The sequence below is a fragment of the Crinia signifera genome, chromosome 1 (assembly GCF_055691185.1).
Source record: "Crinia signifera chromosome 1, ASM5569118v1, whole genome shotgun sequence".
Classification (NCBI taxonomy): Eukaryota; Metazoa; Chordata; class Amphibia; order Anura; family Myobatrachidae; genus Crinia; species Crinia signifera.
Genome location: NC_139217.1, coordinates 278887401 through 278911775, shown reverse-complemented (window position 1 = coordinate 278911775; position 24375 = coordinate 278887401). Strand labels below are relative to the sequence as shown.

General features: G+C 42.2%; 1 protein-coding gene across 4 annotated transcripts in view; it reads right to left on the bottom strand.

Moving 5' to 3' along the window:
* ADAMTSL1 (ADAMTS like 1) overlaps positions 1 to 24375 on the bottom strand; it is an 852460-nt gene that overhangs the window by 121579 nt on the left and 706506 nt on the right. For all 4 annotated transcript variants that reach the window (XM_083184471.1, XM_083184462.1, XM_083184453.1 and 1 more), the window contains 3 exons: positions 22288 to 22445; positions 8028 to 8139; positions 4868 to 5006 (listed from right to left, as the gene is read on the bottom strand). In XM_083184471.1, the coding sequence (XP_083040597.1) occupies positions 4868 to 5006; positions 8028 to 8139; positions 22288 to 22445 (409 nt within the window). The remainder of the gene's footprint in view (positions 1 to 4867; positions 5007 to 8027; positions 8140 to 22287; positions 22446 to 24375) is intronic.

Below are 24375 nucleotides of genomic sequence, written 5' to 3'. Positions count from 1 at the left end.
TGATAATGTACAGACGCTAAACACAAACCATGGCCGAGAGACAGAATTCATCTGACCTTGAGACTGCTTATAAACAGTAACTGTGCTATGTACTTAGTAAGTGGATACAATATACATAGTCAGCAATTATAGAAGAAGTACAATTTTGCAGCCTCTTTCTGTGCAGCCTCTATCTTACATAGCAACATTTAAAAGTATTTACCAAGAACATTTTACTGATGTTTAGGCAAAACAGTTGGTGCAATGGTTAGCATAACTGCCTCACTGCACTGAGGTCTTGGGTTCAATTCTCACACGACCCCTAAATGTATGGAGTCTGTACGTCCCCCCATTCAAATGTGGGTTTCCTCCAAGTACTCAGGTTTCCTCCGACAATCCAGAAATACAGTGGCAGGCTGTTTGGCTCCCAACAAAATGAACCAAAGTATGAATGTGTACGTGTAAATGTAGTAGGGAACATAGGGCCAAATTCAATAACACTCGGAACAGTGCGAATTTGTCCCTATTCCGATGTTTGGGGGTCTGCACATACACAACTGTGTATTTGTGCATGTGCACCAAGATGCACCATCGGATGAGTCTGTGGGACCATCAGTAATCGGAGTAACCTTCAGGTCCGTAGCTGAGGTCAGTACATCTGGATCACCACACACAGGCACTGACTTCAGCACTCCCACAAAATGGAGGTGAGATTTCTGTTTTGAGAAATGGAATCGGATGCCGCCCCTTCCATGCTACCAAACACCCAGAGCCTGTCAATCTCAGCATGCGATGACACAGTACCTGTTCTGCACATGAGCAGAACAGGTCCTGCATATGTACAGTGTCCCTACTAGTGGATTCGTATGCTAAATATAAGGTTAGCATAGAAGTCTAAATCCATCAATCTATAAAGTGATACCATCCATAAACTAACACTGCACTCTCTCTCTTTGGGGGTTATTCTAGTTCATTCTTTCTGACAAAATCCTTCTTAGATGGACAAAACCATGTGCACTGCGGGTGGGGCAGATGTAACTTGTGCAGAGAGAATTAGATTTGGGTGGGGTTTTTCTTCAAAGTGAGATCTATATTGCAGTGTAAAATCATGCAGTCAGTATTTTCCCTGCACAGAAACAAAAAAACTCACCCAAATCTAATTCTCTCTGCACATGTTACATCTGCCCCCCTGCAGTGCACATGGTTTTGTCCATCTAAGAAGGATTTTGTCAGAAAGAATGAACTAGAATAAACCCCTTTATTCTGAATGATGATTTAACTTTTTGTACCAAGAAGCAGAATGACGCACTGCTGGTAATTTACAAGGCAATAAAAAAAAAAAAAAAAAAACCTTAAGAAGCTCATTCACTAATCACTTTCTCCCAGAAACCTCATGTTCCCTTTAGAACCTTTTTTTTAGCTATTGTAAATGGGAAACTTAAATGTCAAGTCCACATGTATTAACTACTCACTGTTCCAGGGGGGGAGCTAAGGAAGAATCCACAATACAGGCACCAACAGACACCCTTTATTTGTCTTACTTAGATCATGGCCTGAATTCTACATATTGATTTTATACAGAGCTACTTTTAAGAAAGTTCCACCATTATATTTAAAGAGACAGGCAAACATATGTTCAACAGATTATCCAGCCAACAATGCTTTGCTTGCTTGCTGGAATAAATGAGCAGCTTGTTAATAATCATCGAATTAGTCCCTTTCGTAAAACTTTTTTAGGAGGAAAAAATAATGTCAGTAATAGGATTCTTTAAATCCTCTCAATTAATATATAATCATGTGTGTTTCCATCATCAGACAGGAAAACCACATTCTGTATGCCCTCAAACAACCCAACAAGGAAACACACAGAAACATGCTACCTAATCAAGGTATGAATTCAGATGTTTCGGCACAAACTGAGTAGAGGGAAAACATTCTAGAATAAGGGAGATCTAATGAGATGCTGCAAGCTACAAGTGCTCATTGTTCTCTCTCTCTGTCTGTCTGCTGCTGGAACTTAGAAGAGTTAATGACTTGTCCAAATATCGGTGTGTACAAATGCATCTAGCACACTAGAGTGAAAAAGTGAAAGGTTAGCCTCACTCATCCTGTGAGGGCTATTCATTATAATGGCAGCTTGGTTTGTCTGGAGGTGAGGAAAGTGGTGATGGGTGGGTACTCTATTCAGCTTGTATCAACAAGCACCGAGAGGTAACAATTAGCAAAAATAAAAGACCACTAGCAGGCACTTTAGAGACAAGAAAAGAAATACATCCTTTGAGAGCCAAAATAGCAACCCGCTCTGCATGGATTATGCTTTGCTGTAGTGTTTTTTTTAAGCAACTTGTGGAAATCTGATACAAAGAGCAAACAAGGCAGTTTGTGGTGTAACAAAATGATGATTCTCCTTAGTGTTTTTCTACAGCAGGAGTTTTTGAATCCCTGAGCATTTCTGTGGTCCAGCCTGTAAGGGAAATATAGCGCAATACAGTGTCTTAAAGGCTACTGAGTACTCTGGGCCTGATTCAGATATACCTCCCAACTGTCCCTATTATATTGGGACAGTCCTGCGGGTCACTGAGACCTGTGGTTGAGACAGTGGGCCTGATTCAGACCTTTTGGCAAGGCTGGAAATTTTTCAAATGGACAAAATCATGCTGCACTGGAGATGGGGCAGACGTAACATGGGCAGAGAGAGTTAGATTTGGTGAGTTATTCTAATCTGTTTCTGTGCAGTGTAAATACTGGATGCTTTATTCTTACACTGCAGTATAGATTTCAGTTTGAAAACACCCTACCCAAATGTAACGCTCTCTGCACATGTTACATCTGCACCCCCCCCCCCGTCAGTGCACATGATTTTGTAGATCTGCAAAAATTGGATTAGGCCCAGTGTTAAATTACCGATGATCACTGTGGTCCCTGAATAACAGTGCAGAGGGGGAGCATGGGGCTTCCCAGTTGCTCAGGGTGCGCTGGGCATGCCCACAAAATGTTGAAATCTGGAGGTTACTGTGCTAGATCATGCCATCAACACAAAGCCACCCACCCTTCACAAGGCCCTTACTCGTTAGAGCCAAAGTTGAGAGATACAATTCAGAGGTGGGGTCTATGCCAATGTTTGCACCATTGACCGTTTTTTTTTTAAATACTGCGCATACGCTGCGAATGATTACTAATTTGGACACAGAAAGATTGACAATCAGTTTGCATTTATGTGAGGCTAGTTCTACATAGGTATGTCATAAGTATTTTTTCCTGCTGCCAGCATCTATATATGCAATGCCTAGGGTATAGATATTCTGCATAACCATATGCACAGCTGCTGCCCTGGTGGGTGAATGAATTTGAAGCCCAATTTGTGTCGTTTTGTACGGAATTAGGTTTTGCCCATTTCTGTAGCAACTTAATACGACTACTGCAATAGAACAACGCTGCACTTCTGGCTGCAATTTAGCCTGGAGGGAGATAGAAGAGAGAAAGGCATTACACCACCAAAGGGATTGTGGTGCTACAGTATCTAATATACATTTACTAGTGTCATATAGTTGTACAGCCTTGCATCAAAGACTCATTGGGGAAGGGTCATAGGGTGGATGGTAATTAGGTTGACCACTATTGGTCAAAAGGCAATAGGTCGACACATGAAAAAGGTCGACATGCATTAGGTGGACATGATCAAAAGGTCGACACAAGCAGTAAGCTGCCATGGAAAAGGTCAACGTGAAAAAGGTCTACATGTTTTGTATGTTGTTTTTTACTGTCTATAAGTGTACTGTGTCCCCTCGCATGCTTCGGGCACACTATTATATTCTCCCTCTATGTCCACGTGGATAGTTAAGTACAAAAAACTGCCTTTTAAAAAAAAATTTTTTGAAAAACTCCTGTCAAACATTTTCATGTTGACCTATTACTTGTGTAATAGGTCTTTCACCTTTTAGACATGTTGACCTAATACATGTTGACCCTTTTCAAATGTCGACCTTTTGCCTGTCGACCAATAGTCGTCGACTTATTGACTGTCGACCAAATTACTGTCGAACCATTGACCACATACCAACTCATTTTTACCAAAAATTATGCCCAGCACTAGCAGAGTCTCACAGACCTGGTGCCCCAAAAGGTGCTATTTGGTGCAACGATACAGCAATGATGTATGAAGACATATCTGTATGTCATAAAATGAGAGCTGATCACTGAGATCACAACTGTGACAATGACTACAGTTTAGTGCACTTTTGCACTGTTAAGTGAACGACCCCCATAGAAGGAGAATAGAATAGGTGGCTCGCATAGCGAGCCACCGTGCCCACAGCGTGGCGATCGCAGCGAGTCCGCAAGGGACTTAGTTGCGCTCGCCATGCTGTCTGACTCCGGGCAGTCGGGATCCCGACATCGGGATAATGACTGTCGGAGTCCTGTACCACACCCCCAATATAGAAGGTCCATACAAATTCCTACACTGTTTACAGTATTCTTAGCTACTGCCCTTATCATCTATATGTATGTCTAGTGTCCTTGAGTCTCTGAAACACTGCCCTCTGCTGGGAGACAGTGAAACTACATCTCTTTCTCACACACGCACAAACACAGAAGGTAGCAGACTAGCTTTTGAAGCTTTGCTTCGAGTGGGCTTACTTGTACAGTATATAAAAGTTATGAAGTTAAATAAACACAAAACTCATGTCAGTTTCTGAATCTTACTTATAAGTTAATAGAAACTTTAGCAGATCATTAGATTACAAGTTTATACAGGGTGCAGGAACAAAAGTAAACGAGAACAACAATGTTGTCATGATCAGTATAGGAATTATATTATGAGATATTAAATTGGTTAGTATTTATTAATGAAAAAAATAATGTAGCAGTCAATAAAAAAGTGGCCAACCTGGCTAAGCATGGGTCCATGTTACACTCCTGGAGTCTGGGTTTGGGCTTTACATTTTCAGGATAATAATGGCAGTACTGATCAGCCACTATCCGTCCACTCCTCATGTCATAACATTCAGCTGACGTCAGCTGGTAACCTGAAATTACAGAACGTGTATTGTCAACACACTTTTCAAAAAATTACGTGATCACTCTAGCCACGCCCCTAAATAGTTCATCACAGATGTGGCTCCGCCCCTTTTCCCTCCTAGCTTTGGCCCCGCCCCCTGCCATACTGAGCTGGCTGCTCTCTCCCGGAGAGAGCAGCCAGAAAGTCGGCAACCATGGATAAATTTCATAAGATGGGCAGGGCCGATGCAAGGCATCTAGGCGCCCTAGGCAAACCTACAGGATACCGCCCCCCCCCCCCAATAGAGGCAGGAAGCACCACCGTGTAAAAAAGAAATAGCTGCCATTGACACCCGACCCCCCCCTGAGATCCCTGTATAACCTGTACTTGCAGCATCATGTCCATCACAGCCAGACATCCCTTCTGTTTCTGTGCTTCCACCAGCCCAGGTGGTCTGTGATGTCCCACTACCATGAGTAAAGTAATGATAGGGGAGGGATCGATGTCGGTGGTTGGAGGGAAGTGCTGTACTAGGGCGGTGCTTGCGCTCCCCTTGACTGCTCATCTCCTCCTGTGTTGCAGGCGCTGCCATGGTGCAGTGATCCTAACAAAGAAGCATTTCACTGGAGGGATCATTGGCATGCTGCGGTTCCCCTGTGTTCCTGGACAGGGGGCCCTATTCAGACCTGTTCACTAGGCTGTGTATGTTCGCAGCCTAGCGAATGTGATTGCCTCCCAATGGCCGAATGCCGGTCGCTGACTATCCAATGATTTTTCCTTTATTCGTGGATAAAAGTAAGTCTATACTTTCTTTTATCCTGGCCGGAGATGGCCAAAAAGGAGGTGGGCACTGACGTCAGCCGCCCACCCCACGCAGGCAAGGACATGCCAGCGATCACAGGGGAACACCCAGCGATTTTATGCTGGGCATTTCCCTGCTACCGCCCTCTGCCCTTCCCAGCCAGTCTGAATGCCTCGGCGAGTGTGATACTCACCGAAGGCATTTGCACAGGGATTTGCACATGTGCATATTCGCGCATGCGCAGATCCCCATCGGCAACAGGGCCAAATTCGTCCCCATCGGATCAGGTCTGAATCAGGCCCATGCTACAGTCTGTAACACCTTCATGGTGGTCCTGGGTGCAGGGGAGCTGCAGTCACTTACACATACACACACACACTGACACATACACACACTGACACACACACTGATACATACTGTACACACACATATACACTGGCACATACACACACATATACACTGGCACATACACATACGCTGACTAACCTTACCTTCCACTTCTGGCTGGGATACTTTGCTCCATCTTGATGACTCCCTCCATCATGACAGGGCTCCATGTTATGGCTGCAGAGCCACCTGCAGCAGCCAGTCATAGGGGAGCAGCAGAGGCAGAGCTGCACCAGGTCCAGGCAAAGAGGAGGCGTGGCCTAATCACGGACCCTCGTGACCACGCCCCCCTTTGGGAAAAAACCTGCACCGTGCAGCGTGCACACATCAAGCCGGCTGGGAGAGGACAGGGGAAGCAGCGGTGCAGGACCTGACAGGCGCAGACTCAGAGGAGTAAGCGCAAAACTGCCACTGCCCCTGTCAAGGTGAGCCGGCCCTAGTCTGCATATGCCTAGGGCCAGCTCTGCAGTCTACACTGTGTGAGTAGTCTAGCGTGCCGCTGTCTCAGGTTCTCAGAGGAGAACATCGGGTGGGAGGAGGCGGGGGCCGGCCACTATGTCTGACTGCACTGCAGTGCAGCCAATAGCAGGGACTTCACTGGGCTGACGCCGGCTACTGCTCAGCGTCTGAGCCTGAGGTGAGCTGCCGGCCGCCTGCTTGTAGTGCAGGCCCACCTCCGCTCAGCTGTATATTTATGCTCTGTGCTGTCCCGGCTGCCTAATTCGGCCTCAGTAGCAGCGGCCTCCCGGGAAAGTTCCCGGTAAATAGAATGGCCAATCCACCCCTGCGGGCGGGCTCCGGCGGGGGGGACGGGGTGGGGGAATACTTACATAATAGCTGCACACTTTTCTGTAGAAGTCCTGCAGGCAGCTTGCTTCTTGATCCTCTCCTCTGCAGACTGCGGTAGCGACGTAGCTTCCTGCTGCTGCTTCTGCTACTGCTGCTGGCCGGCTCACTACCGCCCTCCAGTGGCCGGCGCCCTAGGCAAATGCCTAACCTTGCCTAGTGGTGGCGCCAGCCCTGAAGATGGGAGATCTCTTTCACATGGGATATTGGGCAATCAATCGGAATCTACTTATTTATTAAGCATCTTCTAGAAGATAATTTGATTGGTTGCCCATAGCTACATCCGCTGTGAAATAGAACCCCCATCTTAGTAAAGTTCCCGCTATAAGTTTACAGAACATCTGTTTATATAACTTACAAGAATAAAAAAAACTGCTTTTTTAACTGACATACAGTTCTATTGTAGGGTTGCATTAGATTTAGTTATGTTTTATTTTATACTCATTACTTACAAGATTGATGAGCATAACACATCAATCAGGCAGGTGTTTACAGTAGTCTTCTTACAATGGTGCCATCAGAGCTGGAGACAGATTGCAGAACCAAATTGATCTGGTTCATAATTTATGTAGCATGGTTTGATGGTCTCAAATACAGGATGTAGTTAATATCCTAGTGGACAGAATGCTGACAGTGGAATCGCGGAAATCAGACTCCCAATGGACCCCGACAGTAAGTCACTCCCAACAGCTGGTATTCTGATACCATTTCCAAAAATTAAATTTTCACTTTTAGCTTTAGTTTTGAACATAGATCATTTAATTTAGTATAACCAATGGGAATCCATGAAAAGTGAAAGGATTAACAACCGGTTCACAGATGATTTCTGTAATTCTGCTGCATTAGCATTGATTTTGTTACAAATGGTTGTAGTCCAGCGCTGGACTACAACCAGTTATATCAGTAAATAAAAAGGCAGGGATCATTTTTAGTACATCAGCTCCACATGTTCAAGCCCAATCCCAGACGAACACAGTTATCTATCGTTTTATAAGCATTGGTTGTGTGCCTTACCTCCTCCACATGATGCTGAGCAAGGAAAAAAATCTGTTTCTCTCCAGCGATGTATTATAGGCTGGTAGAAAATAAACTGTACCACGCTATCAGCAGCACCAGTGTAACGGATCTGAAAAAGGAACAAAGGCAAGCATATTGAAAAGCAAGCTTAATGACAATTCATCTAGAACAAAGAATTTCTGGTATAATATGCAGAAGCAGTTTGTGGCCCCCATGTGAACTTGATTGACTGTTTACAATATGGGCATGTGTTCTAGTAAATAAATAAATGACTATAATTCGTGCTGCATAAACTATTCAAATAAGTAACACCAGGAACACTTGGCTAACAGTTTTCAGACATTTAAACATGTTAAACTGTACGTAAATCAGAAGGGTACAGAATTTTTAACTGAATGCATTGAACATGGAATATGACTGAAAATCGTACTAGAACCATACTTGCTGCCTCTCCCTGAATGTCAGGGAGAATCCCAGTAATAGTGTACTTTGATTTCCAGAAGAGTCTAGAAAACTCCAAGAGCTGGGCTGGATGTGTGTGTAACACAGTTATGACATCATTATTCTGAGTACACCATGGAGAAAAGGATTAGGGATGAAGAATGTGAGCTAGGAATGACCAACAACACATAGTGGAGCCATCAATGATTTGCCTATGCGCAATATGCCTCTGGAGCCAGAACTCACTCTTGCCAAATAGCGGGTCCATGACAGAGATGACCGGTTGTGTGCCAAAGGATGTGCAAAAAATGACAGGTCATTTGTGCCTAAAGACGTGTGCTGGTAGTTTATATGTCCTGGGGCTCAGTGTTATTATATTTATCACCAAAAGTCACTTTTCAGTTGTAAATGTCTAGGAATGTAAACTAGGAAGCTCAATAAACTTTTTTCCTCCCTTACATTCTAAAATCACTTTCAAACCTCTATCTTTTAGCTCCTAAATAGTGTTGAGTAAGAAACGCTTCTTTCCTGGGTCATGTAAAATGTTTTTTTTTTTCCTTCTGTTATTTCTGTGAAGCTCAGCGCTTGTACATGTTCTAGATTGACATCTACAAAACCTCTAACAAAACAAACAAAGTTGATCCAAGAACATTTTACACTTTGCATACGCTGCATATATTGGGGCTATGGCCAGCATAGCATTCACGTTCTGGATCCAATGGACCAAACATTTATGAGACAGGATCCCAAGAGGTTGAAGCTGGTTTGTAAATGATTGGCAGTCTCTCTGAGAAGCAGGGGCAAGCGCACATTATATCCTTAAATTCACAAGCATCTGAGGAATGTGCATGAATAACATCTGGTAAATGTAATGCTGACCTCTTATTACATAAAAAACTCCAGAGAAAAGCAGCAGTATCTTAATGTGAAAGTAGACTTATACACTTATGATAGCTTATCATTTAGTCATTAGGTGCCCATTTGTCACACTTATTATAAGCTAGTAAGGCATGTACCAAGTATGCTTTAGGCTAATTTAGGATTTGCTTCTCACTTTTGCAGTGATAGAGCAGTTGTAGTAAGAGGGTAACTTTGAATAAAATAATTCTAGAGTGAAAGGATTCAAGATAAATACATTAAGTCCATCACATTCAAAAGTTTTTTCACTGCTAATCCCAGGCCTGTTTACTGTCAATCGAAAGTAAAAAAATACTTCTTCTAGCTTTCTAACTTGTGTTATTCAGCCACCCAAGGTGTTAATGTTATGGTAGTGGTGGGCAGCAGGCAGACTGGCAGCTGCATCAGGCCCTTAGGTGTCACAAGCAGTGCCCCTGACCAGTCTCATTCCCCCTCTTGCTAGTGATTCCCATGTTGCAGTGTAGTCAAGCAGCCTGTGTAGCATGGTAACCAATGAATGGATGGTGGGGTGTTCTCGGGAGCTTAACTGGTCTACCTATAGCTTAACCTACTGTTTGGGCTGGAGCTGCAGCACAGTTCAAAATTCAAATAGGGGAGCCACACCAACTGCCAGTCAGTCAGTTTGGAAGGCAGTTGGTGGTAGTTGGTGTGGTTCCCCGATTTTGAACTGTGCTGCAGCCCCTCCTCTGGAGCCGCGACTGGATGAACATATAATTTGGGCACTCTGATCTCTTAGAGGAGAACAATCAATTAGGGAATGCCCCCAATGCCAATTACAGCATTCCTACTGTAATTCATTATTTGAAAATATACCTTTTATAGGGCTACTAACTAAAATACACAAATTAAACATATATTTAGTACAGTTTAGGGGCAAAGAAGGGTGCCTTTGCCAGCGGAGTTCCAACAGAATTGTGGGCATCTCTTATAATTTGCCCCTATTTTAATTGATGTTAAAGTGCTCTGTAAATATGTTGCCTTCTCTGCTCAAAGAATATTATGTAAGGTTAACGGAAATGGGCTCGGAAATTGCAGATTTGACCTTGCTTTAGCTAGAACCCTTTGAGTGCCGATATCTCTGTGAGAGATGTTTAAAATATCTGCTAAAAATTCCAACATCGCTCACATTTGTTACATGAGTGCAAATAAAAAATGTTGTGTAAAATAGGGTTATATTTCCTATATAAGGTAAACATTACAGGTGATCATGATGTATAACTGTTTGCTTGGCAATTTTTCACACCTATGTTGACAAATTCACATGGCACTCAAAGGGTTAATAAAGCTGCTAATGTCACTACCATCATATAGGTGCATTTGTCTGATGCTCCCAAATGACACACATTTGGTCTGCAGTTGCAATGCATACAAACTTTTCTGTCGTGAACTGTAACAGTCAGATGGAGTTCTCAGATATTAAGCAAGTACCGGTTGACTGTTGAAGCATTTAAAGCGTTAAGGGGCAGCAAGCCAAACTATCAAAGGCACCAGAGCTAAAATTGTATCTTGGAACAGAACTAGACTGTTCTCTCTGGTGTCCAAGTCCTGCAATGGTTCTGTTCTAGTGCCTTGCTTCAGAACCACTAATCAGACATCCCACCGCAACGTACAAAACATTTTTTTCTGCAGTGAGATCAAGTTCAAGTACTTGTATCTCATATTATTTTATGTTAGGTAATGCAATCCTTTAAGGAGTATCATTACTTAATAAACACAAGATGGACTACATTCTTTGAGGTTATTTTCTTTGCAGTGCAAATACCTAAAAATTCAGGTAGCTCCAATAAAAGAGAGAGTAAATGACTGAATAATTGCAATACCAAAGTAAGTTAGAATGTGATGACAGGAATTATGCAACATCTAAATATTATCATAATTTCAACTCCCTTGCAGTCTCTTGTATCCCTGATATTGTCAATAATCTTCACTCATTAATGTACTCGTCCAGGTTCTCTCCCATAATGCCAAGGGCTCTAAACACAGCTCTCGGATTACACTGACTGTTCCATATTCATCACTATATCATAATACAGACTTTAAACAGACCAGTCAAGATTTATATGTTAATTTGATGCTGTATTTTAATCTGCAATGGCTACAGTTTTTTTTTCGTATCTGGACGACAAAATGACGATCAACCATGTTATGGTTAACCATGCTTAGTCTAACGTGTCTAGTTAGATGCCTTAAGATAGTCGACAGAGTCTAGATCGTCGGTAAGGAAAGTCAGACACAAGTGTGCCGACGGGAACGTAATCGTCAGACACAAGGTGAATATTTTTTAAGTTTATCACGTTTTTTTGCTTTACACCGACTTGGTTCATACTTTACCATCCAAGTGGGCATAGAGTGAGATTATAATAGTGGCAAGCCATGCGAGTAGATACTGTACACTTATTTGGTGTCCGTGTTGACCTATGTTGAAAAAAAACTCATGTCGACATTGTGACTGTTAATCACGCTCCCATTGACCTAAGTCTTGTGTCTTTCATTACCTTCGATTAGAAGCTGTCGATTATCTTTAGTCGTCTAACTACGTGTTTGACTAAGCGTGGTTCGACTAAACATGGTCAATCTAGACACTTTCGAGGAACTTTACCATACCCAGTTTTTTTAAGGGTGTCAAATTCAATCACCTATGAGGTGTGCCAATACTATGCGGGTTTCATAGCTATGAAAACCTTGTAAAAACAATTTTACCCACATTCCATAGATGTTTGATCAAGAAACAAGCAAGGTGTTCCTCTTTTATGAACCCGTTATGTAAGCAGATGCACCTCTTGTGAGTATAAGCTCTTAATTAATTTGTCCACATCTGCATAAGAAGAACACAATAAATCACATTATGTGAAATAATCACCTCATTTGTACAAACAAATTTAAAACATTAGCATAAACGTTTATATTATATTAACAACTACTCTAAGCATCAGTCCTTTTTGGGCATTTTCCATTGGCTAGTTAATCAGTTTTGTTGTGACCAGATATTCTTTTCAAATCTTAATTTCCAGGTACAATCCCAGGTCACAAATTTCGCCCTGGAAATATGTTTCCTAACTGGCCAAATGTGCAGTAGAACTAATTTATCTTTTTGCCTTTTTTTAATTCCATTTGTTGATTATAGTGGTGGTTCAAAGTTACTGATGATTTCTGGAATTGCATAAAACCAAATGACTGAAGGTTCACTTTTTTTATATAGGTATGGCCTGTGTTCTTAGGAGGAGGAACATGAGCTGTCAGTCATGGTGAGAAGGTGTTCTTCAGAGCTGGCTTATGAGGGGTAGGAAGTGACCATGCAGACATACTGTATAAATAGCTTTAGACCTATATTATTCTCACTTTTGTATAATAAATGTACATTTTAATGCAGAGTGTTTAAAATCAAAACCTTGATTAGCACAGCTCCCAAAATGTCTGCCTCCCATTTCTAGCAGACATTTTTACTTTATTGGTCTAATTTTACATACATTACTTAATTTAACCTAGATCATAGATTCTAATGCTCAGTCCCCAGGACCCCAATAATTCATGTTTTGCAAGACACCCATAAGCTAAATAATTAGCTTCTCATTACATCTTTTAAAATGTACGACCTGTAAAATGTCACTTGCTTGGGACCCTGAGGACCGTGTTAAAGAACTACTCCTCTAGATTATTATATTTCATTGGATCATATATACAACAATACAGAAATATTTGTAAAATCAGTTTTTTACTGGCCCCAGAAAGTGTGATTTCCTAAATTCTAGCACCTTTGTTAGGAGTCAACTACAAAATTCTGAAAATGTTTTTAGTAACCACAATAATGATGCAGCTTCTGTTTTGGAGAATTAACAGTTCACAAATATTATTTTGTGTGTAAGTAGTCAAAAATATTTTAAGTAGACAAATTTTAGAGAGGCCAAAAAAATCAGGGACAAATAGAAGTAGTCTTTGGGAAATTATTTATGATGATCAACTTAAAATGTGTTTTACTATTTTGCTTGCAGAATGTTGCAGTGAGCAACTTTCTAGGACCAAATATATTAAGCCTTAACAAGTGATAAAGTGGAGAGTGATAAAAAGTGATAAAGGACCAGCCAATCAGCTCCTGACAGTTAGGAGCTGATTGAGTGTTCCTTTATCACACTTTATTACTTTCCACTGTCTCACTTGTTAAGGCTTAACTTATTCTGTAGAACTGCAGATAGGACAGCAAAGCTAACAAATACTCATACTAAAGGACCACATAATACATTAATACCAATGTTAATTGGTTTACCATCATTAGGAATTAGAAATCAAATAAACATTTACTATATGACACATAATGATGCCACTGATAAGGCATAACACACCATGTGGTTGTGGATCCCATGACACCAAAGACAAATCTTGGACTCAACACAGCACTTACAGTTATATGGCTGAAGGCTTCATAAGGTCTTTATGACCTCCTTAAAAAGCTTTCATTTTATAGTGATTCCCAAATGCTGCATTTTTTGCTTGCGGTTCCAACAGAATGTATGTATTCCTTCCAGCAATATGTTTTAGATTACCTTAAACAATCCAAATAACATTTTTAATGGGAAACAACTCAGTTGCATCTGCCAACACTATACAAAGTCAACCACTGTACACTGCACCTAGTGATCCCAAGAAAGCAAGTGATGAATTGTGCTGTATCACTTATCCGCTTTTCTTTATCACACAAGGTATTTTGCTGGTAACTACTAAGCATTAGTTGGCGTTGAACATCAAATATCTTAAGATCTTAGCAGGGGGGAGAATAGTGGACTACATAATCCCTAACATGGACTGCTTTCAATCCGCCAACATCTCCAAAAACCCTTCATCGGATTAGTTTTGGTAAAAAATTATGATTATTCCTGGTCTACAAAATTATGTATTTCAGGCTCTAACATAAAAACAATCAGCTTAGATGATCCATTGTACAGTATATTACTCACATAGGGACTGATTCAGAGTTGTACTATACAGTATTGCACAGCAACAGGGAAGCAGAATGCAGCAGGTCTGGTGTAAATACACGTGTCCTGTCTACTGCCTTGGTCCACTGTTGCATCTCAAGTTGTACCATTGGTCATCGGATTAACCTATAAATTACTCAGATTTCTATCTCAGGTTTGCTGCCGAGGTCTGTACATCTTCATCACTAGACAATGATTTTGGCCCTTTCACAAAACAGGGGAGGCATGCCTCCATTTTGAGGAACAGGTCTCATTCCAAATGCCCTCATCCCATCAATCAGACTAGGGCTTAGAGGGCCTTGCATGCAAGGATGGAGGACCTATATTGCACATGCACAGTGTCCTCAATATCAAACTTGTATGTTAACTATCTGGGGCGTTTGCCCATGTGAACATCCAGCGTTTCATGGGCATTCTAATGAAAACACCGGGAGTTATTATGGTAATTCCAGGATGATGTGGGTGCAGGGGGTGGGTAGCTGATGTCATCGGATGTCAGCTGCCCGACCGCTTCCCGCACAGGGTGCCTGCAGATCTGAGACACCCAAAGCTTGGGCTATTCGCACAGGATCCTCATCTATGAGAGGCAGAAGGGTGGACCCCCAGTAGGTACAGTGACTGAAGAGATGTCAATTGTTGTCGGAGGTGTGCTACCACTGGACATAAAGATTTAGAACATGTATAATAAAGAAAAAGTATGTCCGTGTGTGATGTACCTGCTAGAACTCACACGAATAAAAAATAACTTTTATTAGTCATATTTAAGAAAGCGAAATATAAAAAAAACACATACAACAAATACACACTGTGTTAAAAAATGGTGGCTCTCTGATCTCATATACGGTAGAACTATACCAAAGTTCAAATACAGGAATGGGGGGCCGTGTTGTCCTTATAGTGTGGTAAAGTGCCACTGTGTTATGTCATAGGGTGGTTGGCCACAGTCCCTAGATAGAAGCGCACTGATGAGTAATCCTAAACAAAATAGAATCCTAAAAAATTTTTTAGGACATGTTTTAGGACAAATAGTGTTTAAGGTATTCAATAGTGGTGTGTTGGAGTCTGCCTGGACTGCTGTTAACCACAATAAGTATGTCGACACGGATGTCATAGGTTAAAGGGATGTCTCCTCCCGAACAAAAATACAGGCTAGTAATAATCACAGTGTACTAGGTCTATAGGCGCCTGTCACTGTTAAGCCTAGTAGGGGGTGACTCTTATATATCTCAATATCAGCATGTGCCGACACAGATGTCGTCACCTAAGGTGTGTCCCTTCCCAAACAAATATATATATAGGCTGGTGATTATTTCTGCGCACTGGATATATATAGGCGCTTGTCACCAGTAAGCCTAGTTATGGGTGGCCACCTGAGGTGTATATTATCAGTGATGATTTACAGTAAAATAGTCACCTAAAATAGCCAGAAAAGCTTGATCTCCTAAATTCTAGCAGAGAATTAATGCTCGGTCTCTTTAATTACCCGCAACAACGGGAGTCATATATAAAGATTGGCTGGTGAATATATCAACTGACATGTCGACATTATGTGTCAGTACTCGTACGGCAGGTAGATAGTGGATATATATCCAGTAATTGAATGGCAGGTGGGTGGTTGACCTATGTCCAAATATATGGCGAGTAATATTCTGCCTGAAATACTGTGTGCCACAATTTGTAGTCCTGATAGATATAGACAAGGCAGGTAGTTACTTATAGGGATGTCGACTTCCAAACAAATATTTATTATCAGGCTGGTGATACTCATATAGCGCTAAATAGGTATGCGCCTGTCACCAGTAAGCCTAGTTTGGAGTGACAGCCTAAGATGTGAACTCTCAATAGTAATTTGACTCGGAACCCCTTTAGGAGTAACAGAAAATAGACACAATTTTTCAATCTCTCAATTACCCGAAAACGGTAATAATATGGAGACTGGTGGTAATAATATTGTGGTAATCGCTCATGGGGATGAATCAAATTTCATCTCTGCAGAGTGAGGTTAATATAGTAGTCAGGTAGTCTAGTTATCAGGTGTTCGTGGACACAGTAGGTGAAAAGTCGACACTGGGTGTCAGCAGTTTGTTGGCAGACAAAGAAAAAAATTTTTTTTAATAAAGATTTTAATAATTTTTAACAGTAAATGAGAAACACTAGGTCCTGCATACCATTAAGATAGTATAACCGGTACACGATCGGTTCTAATGGTATAAAGACCAATATACAAATAACATGTACACCATATATTGAGCTGTCACAGCAGGTAATGCAATTTACCTCAAATGACAGAGTCACTATATAGGTTGGTTCACGTGTGTATAACAATATGTTGGAGCTGTATAGAGGAAGTGTTCCAAAACCCTTAATGCGGGTAATGGGAGTAATGTGATATTCTGCCCCAAAGACAAATGGTGAATGTCAGATGGGTGGGAAACAATTTCCTACAAAACTTCCTCCGTGAGCTAGTACCTAGCGACTCAGAGGTAACTGCCGCTGCGCAGTAGCAAGCGTGAGGCTGTCCTCACACTATCTGTCAGTGCGCATCTAATAGGGCTTCCTGTAAATAAAAATACATCAATCAAAATACATCCTAGTAAATGTAAGGATCAGAGAGCGACACCGCTAGCCGGCGCACGCTTCGCAAACAGCTTTTTCAAGGCCAACCCGTCTGGCCAAACTGAGGCTGTTAAATACCCTCCCTGAAGTGGGCGCGGTATGATTGAAAGTTGCTGCGTCCTATAAACTTTGGTCCGTCTCATCAAGACAGTTCTGATTGGTAACGGGGCGTGGTAACCCCCGGGGATGATTGACAGCTGTCAAATCCCTGCAGACTCCCAAAGTATTGATAATACAGTGGTTAATCTCCGTGTCATGCACTGTGATCCTATCCAGGTAGCGTACGAACAGTATAATGTTACGTTCGGATGCCGCGGTATTGTTCCGCTACAGGCTGCTGTTCTATTGTGCCTGTCTGTTCCGGGCTTCCTACGTGGGAGTTAATGTCTCAGGTATTGGCAGCCGTCAGGCAGGTTCCCACAGAGCTGATAGGTAAGTAATTTGCGAGGAGGGGGAAAGAGAGGAAAATATGGAGATATGTACTTGCTGAGCAAAAGAATCACAGGTCCGTAGGCGAGGACGGTATCTATATTTTTGATTATCATGTACATATAGGCAGATGGAGGATGAGAAAAGATCTGATTGGGAACGGGGCATGGTAGCCCCCAGGGATGATTGACTGCTGTCACTTCTCATTCTCTGTAGTATCCCGGGATATAGATACAGCGGTTAATCACCGTGTCATCGGTTGTGATCATATCCAGGAAGTGTACAAGCAGTATAATGTTGCGTTTCAAAGCCGCAATCTTATTCTGCTAAGACTGCTATTCTATTGTGCCCGTCTGGTCAGGGCTTCCTACGTGGGAATAGATATCCCAGGCAGTAACAGCCGTCAGGCAGGTTCCCACAATGCTGGTAGGTAAGTAATTTACGAAGAGGGGGAAGAGAAGAAAATACAAAAATGTGCATTTGCTGGGCAGAAGAAACACAGGTCCGTGGCAAGAGCGATATCTGTATTTTATCATTGTCATGTACATGTATGGGCGGGTGAAGGATGAGAGAATCTCCAACCACCCTTAAACCCTGTTTCGAAAGTGTCCATCTCTCCCTACAGTTGTAAGGTATTTAGGCAAATAGTGGTAGAATTACTGATCTTCATGAGGGATACATATAATGTTACTAGTAAAAAACACAGAGAGACATAAGGGGGTGAAGATTTAATAATGGTATCGTGTCTGTTGTACAAGTGGCAATGAATGACACTATTTTAATTGTCATTCATTGCCACTTGTACAACAGACACGATACCATTATTAAATCTTCACCCCCTTATGTCTCTCTGTGTTTTTTACTAGTAACATTATATGTATCCCTCATGAAGATCAGTAATTCTACCACTATTTGCCTAAATACCTTACAACTGTAGGGAGAGATGGACACTTTCGAAACAGGGTTTAAGGGTGGTTGGAGATTCTCTCATCCTTCACCCGCCCATACATGTACATGACAATGATAAAATACAGATATCGCTCTTGCCACGGACCTGTGTTTCTTCTGCCCAGCAAATGCACATTTTTGTATTTTCTTCTCTTCCCCCTCTTCGTAAATTACTTACCTACCAGCATTGTGGGAACCTGCCTGACGGCTGTTACTGCCTGGGATATCTATTCCCACGTAGGAAGCCCTGACCAGACGGGCACAATAGAATAGCAGTCTTAGCAGAATAAGATTGCGGCTTTGAAACGCAACATTATACTGCTTGTACACTTCCTGGATATGATCACAACCGATGACACGGTGATTAACCGCTGTATCTATATCCCGGGATACTACAGAGAATGAGAAGTGACAGCAGTCAATCATCCCTGGGGGCTACCATGCCCCATTCCCAATCAGATCTTTTCTCATCCTCCATCTGCCTATATGTACATGATAATCAAAAATATAGATACCGTCCTCGCCTACGGACATGTGATTCTTTTGCTCAGCAAGTACATATCTCCATATTTTCCTCTCTTTCCCCCTCCTCGCAAATTACTTACCTATCAGCTCTGTGGGAACCTGCCTGACGGCTGCCAATACCTGAGACATTAACTCCCACGTAGGAAGCCCGGAACAGACAGGCACAATAGAACAGCAGCCTGTAGCGGAACAATACCGCGGCATCCGAACGTAACATTATACTGTTCGTACGCTACCTGGATAGGATCACAGCGCATGACACGGAGATTAACCACTGTATTATCAATACTTTGGGAGTCTGCAGGGATTTGACAGCTGTCAATCATCCCCGGGGGTTACCACGCCCCGTTACCAATCAGAACTGTCTTGATGAGATGGACCAAAGTTTATAGGACGCAGCAACTTTCAATCATACCGCGCCCACTTCAGGGAGGGTATTTAACAGCCTCAGTTTGGCCAGACGGGTTGGCCTTGAAAAAGCTGTTTGCGAAGCGTGCGCCGGCTAGCGGTGTCGCTCTCTGATCCTTACATTTACTAGGATGTATTTTGATTGATGTATTTTTATTTACAGGAAGCCCTATTAGATGCGCACTGACAGATAGTGTGAGGACAGCCTCACGCTTGCTACTGCGCAGCGGCAGTTACCTCTGAGTCGCTAGGTACTAGCTCACGGAGGAAGTTTTGTAGGAAATTGTTTCCCACCCATCTGACATTCACCATTTGTCTTTGGGGCAGAATATCACATTACTCCCATTACCCGCATTAAGGGTTTTGGAACACTTCCTCTATACAGCTCCAACATATTGTTATACACACGTGAACCAACCTATATAGTGACTCTGTCATTTGAGGTAAATTGCATTACCTGCTGTGACAGCTCAATATATGGTGTACATGTTATTTGTATATTGGTCTTTATACCATTAGAACCGATCGTGTACCGGTTATACTATCTTAATGGTATGCAGGACCTAGTGTTTCTCATTTACTGTTAAAAATTATTAAAATCTTTATTAAAAAAATTTTTTTCTTTGTCTGCCAACAAACTGCTGACACCCAGTGTCGACTTTTCACCTACTGTGTCCACGAACACCTGATAACTAGACTACCTGACTACTATATTAACCTCACTCTGCAGAGATGAAATTTGATTCATCCCCATGAGCGATTACCACAATATTATTACCACCAGTCTCCATATTATTACCGTTTTCGGGTAATTGAGAGATTGAAAAATTGTGTCTATTTTCTGTTACTCCTAAAGGGGTTCCGAGTCAAATTACTATTGAGAGTTCACATCTTAGGCTGTCACTCCAAACTAGGCTTACTGGTGACAGGCGCATACCTATTTAGCGCTATATGAGTATCACCAGCCTGATAATAAATATTTGTTTGGAAGTCGACATCCCTATAAGTAACTACCTGCCTTGTCTATATCTATCAGGACTACAAATTGTGGCACACAGTATTTCAGGCAGAATATTACTCGTCATATATTTGGACATAGGTCAACCACCCACCTGCCATTCAATTACTGGATATATATCCACTATCTACCTGCCGTACGAGTACTGACACATAATGTCGACATGTCAGTTGATATATTCACCAGCCAATCTTTATATATGACTCCCGTTGTTGCGGGTAATTAAAGAGACCGAGCATTAATTCTCTGCTAGAATTTAGGAGATCAAGCTTTTCTGGCTATTTTAGGTGACTATTTTACTGTAAATCATCACTGATAATATACACCTCAGGTGGCCACCCATAACTAGGCTTACTGGTGACAAGCGCCTATATATATCCAGTGCGTAGAAATAATCACCAGCCTATATATATATTTGTTTGGGAAGGGACACACCTTAGGTGACGACATCTGTGTCGGCACATGCTGATATTGAGATATATAAGAGTCACCCCCTACTAGGCTTAACAGTGACAGGCGCCTATAGACCTAGTACACTGTGATTATTACTAGCCTGTATTTTTGTTCGGGAGGAGACATCCCTTTAACCTATGACATCCGTGTCCACATACTTATTGTGGTTAACAGCAGTCCAGGCAGACTCCAACACACCACTATTGAATACCTGAAACACTATTTGTCCTAAAACATGTCCTAAAATTTTTTTTAGGATTCTATTTTGTTTAGGATTACTCATCAGTGCGCTTCTATCTAGGGACTGTGGCCAACCACCCTATGACATAACACAGTGGCACTTTACCACACTATAAGGACAACACGGCCCCCCATTCCTGTATTTGAACTTTGGTATAGTTCTACCGTATATGAGATCAGAGAGCCACCGTTTTTTAACACAGTGTGTATTTGTTGTATGTGTTTTTTTTATATTTCGCTTTCTTAAATATGACTAATAAAAGTTATTTTTTATTCGTGTGAGTTCTAGCAGATCTGAGACACCACAGAGGTGTCTCAGATCTGTGAGCGTTTGCAAAGTCATTCGATGTTCGCCGACCATCGAATAATTCTGTCCCCGCACGCATAGATGAGAATGGATGTGTATGTTACACATACATTCGCATGCCTGCAGGGGATCGCGAGGGGGGGCAGCCGTGCAGGCGGCGTCTGGTAGACTCGCAAGGCTGCAAAATTTATTCCATACAGTATCCATTGTTTCATATGATCAATGTGTACATTAATGTCCAGTGTCTACAGTGTTACTAGATTCTTCTACCGCTTACCCAGACTCTAGCTCTTGCTCTGATGTTCTTCAGTGGGAGATTGTGTTTGCCATGGACACTGGTGCAAACCTTCACTGGTCCTTTAATATTGGTGACAATAAAATATGGAGACGCACATTTTCCCTTGGAATACCACATAATACTCACAACGCCATTACTGAGGCATGCATAATCAGTCTTGCTAATAACTGACCAATATTTATGTTTGCACAACACTTTTGTTGAACTTTTGCAAAAGTTCTTGATAAAAGTCGTAGAGACTGAAAAGTCAAACTAAAAAGAACCCCAGTGTGGTCTTTAATTTCTTGTATATGTCCTGTGAGTGCCGCCATCTCCATCCCATATATATATATATATAAATATATATATATATATATATTTATACATTTGGATGAACACCCTCAAATCTCATCTACTGAAAGGTTGCTGACATAACTCAGCATAATATTTTTAATCAACACATTTATAACATTTAGAGGGGGATTTATCAAACATTCTAAAGATTGAATAAATGTGCAAGTACAGAGGTTGCCCATAGCAATAAATTAGCATCTACTGATTATTTTATAGAATGTACTTGAAAACTGCTAGCTAGAAGTTGATTGGATGCATAACTAACCAAGCAATGCACTTGTTTAGTTCTGCAAATCTGGAATGTGCCCAGATGCCTATGTGGGGCTGTATTAGAGTCATCGATTCTCTCTTACCTTTACAGAAAAGTCTGCAGAAAGAGGACCAGCCATCCTGAGGATTTCTTTATCAGGAAATCTCTGGAAGTCAACAGTTGTGTTGTCCACAAGAAAGGAACCAGTGTTACTGAGGCTGTTCTCCCCTTTCATACCTTGCAAAGTTTTGGTTTCCAGGTCTGAAATGGTAAATGGTCAATAAGGTAAACATGCTTTCTGAAAGTAGCTCTGAAATGTATGTTTTGCTATGTAATACAGCATGATGCTGGAAATATACACAATGGGGGGAATTCAACCGTAGCGCCAGCAGTTGAATGTCCTGTGCACCCGGTGGATATATTTAATTCGTGCTCCTGTCGGGTGCGACCAGCGGCTAGCGCCGGCATTTCAGAGTGGAAATGTGTTAAAAGTTAACCATCTAGGTGCTCAAACAGGACTTTTCACATTAGTTTAGTCAGGTTTACACAACTAAACCAGATACCAATGAGCTTGATCAGCGCATTAATAAACATCAATTGAATATCGCCTCTGTAATCTCCCCTAACTTGAAACAAATAATCCTCTGGCGTTAACAATGTAATTCCCCCAATAAATGTACAACAGTGAACAAGTGAAAAGAAAGACACAACAGATGGACAGTTTATTTAAGGCTCTGCCCACTACCAATGACTTTATTATTTGGAAGGAAGGCCAAGGCCAGTTTTCATATATATTCTTATATAGCGCACACATATTCCGCAGCGCTTTACGGAGAGAATATTTGACCACTCACATCAGTCCCTGCCCCAGTGGAGCTTACAATCTATATTACCTACCACATGTACACACACACACAGACATTCTAGGGTTATTTTATTTTATTTTTTTTGGTAGCCAATTAACCTACCAGTATATTTTTGGATTGTGGGAGGAAACCGGAGTACCCGGAGTAAACCCACACAAGTACGGGGAGAATATACAAACTCCGCACAGTTAGGGCCATGGTGGGTATTGAACCCACGACCTCAGTGCTGTGAGGCTGTAATGCTAACCATTACACCATCCGTACTGCCCCGAATATATATATATGGTGACAGGAAGTGCTCCCAGGTGTACAGTGCATGCTTTTAGAGGGGCAGCGAAGGGGTCAGTGTATGCTATAGGAGGCAGTGAATGAGCTGTGAGGAAAGGGGGTGAAGGGTCAGTCAGTTTTCTGACAAGGGCAGTGCTGTGAGGGGTCAGTAAGTGCTCTGATGTGGAAGGTGAGTGCTGTTAGGGGTCAAGGAGGGGATCAATGAGTGCTGCAAGGTCAGTTCATTCTGTGAGAGGCTTAGGGAGATATTCAATCTCTGCTGCTATTTTTGACGGGGAAATAGTGGCGGGCGCCTATTCAATGCTGTCTTTGAACAAGCATCTAGTCCGAACGGGCTCGACTTTAAAAGCTGTCGGGCCCATTCTGGCGAGATAAGCTGTAGATTGTTGTGATCATGGCGTATCTTGACGATCCATGGCCTTATCCTGTAGCCATGCCTCTTTTTTTGCTGATTGGCAGGCGGGACATTGATTCCCGCCTGCTGATATGCAGTCGAGGAAAATTAAAATGGGCCAGGGTCATCGCTGTCGGGACCAACAATTGTGACCCTGGATTGAATACCTCCCTTAGTGTTCAATGGAAGGGACTGTCAGAGAGAGAGAGATAGAGGGATTAATGAAGGACAGCTATAGAGGGGCAATCTAGGATTGATTGCATTTGCCCCCCAGGATAAAAGTTGCCAGCAAACCCCTAATTCAGTTTATAAAACAAATTTGTCATAGTATTAAAAGCAAGCAAGATTAACAATGCTGCGCATGCGCCGGACCCGGGAACCTAATTAAGCCCCAGGGGTAGCCCATGGAGGCTTGGGCCAGCGCATGCGCAGTATGTATGAAGTTACTGCGCATGCGCTGGCCCCGTGCAGGGGACCGGCAGGTGCGGGGAGCGCAGCGGCAATGGCAGTGGAGGGGTGGGGGCACATTGCAGCAGCCCCCCTCCTCCAAAAGGGTAAGAGCTGCCAGTGATCACCGTCCACTTTATCACTTCACCAGGCTTAATATTGTGTATCAGCCCCAGCCTGCATTAAGAATAAAGCA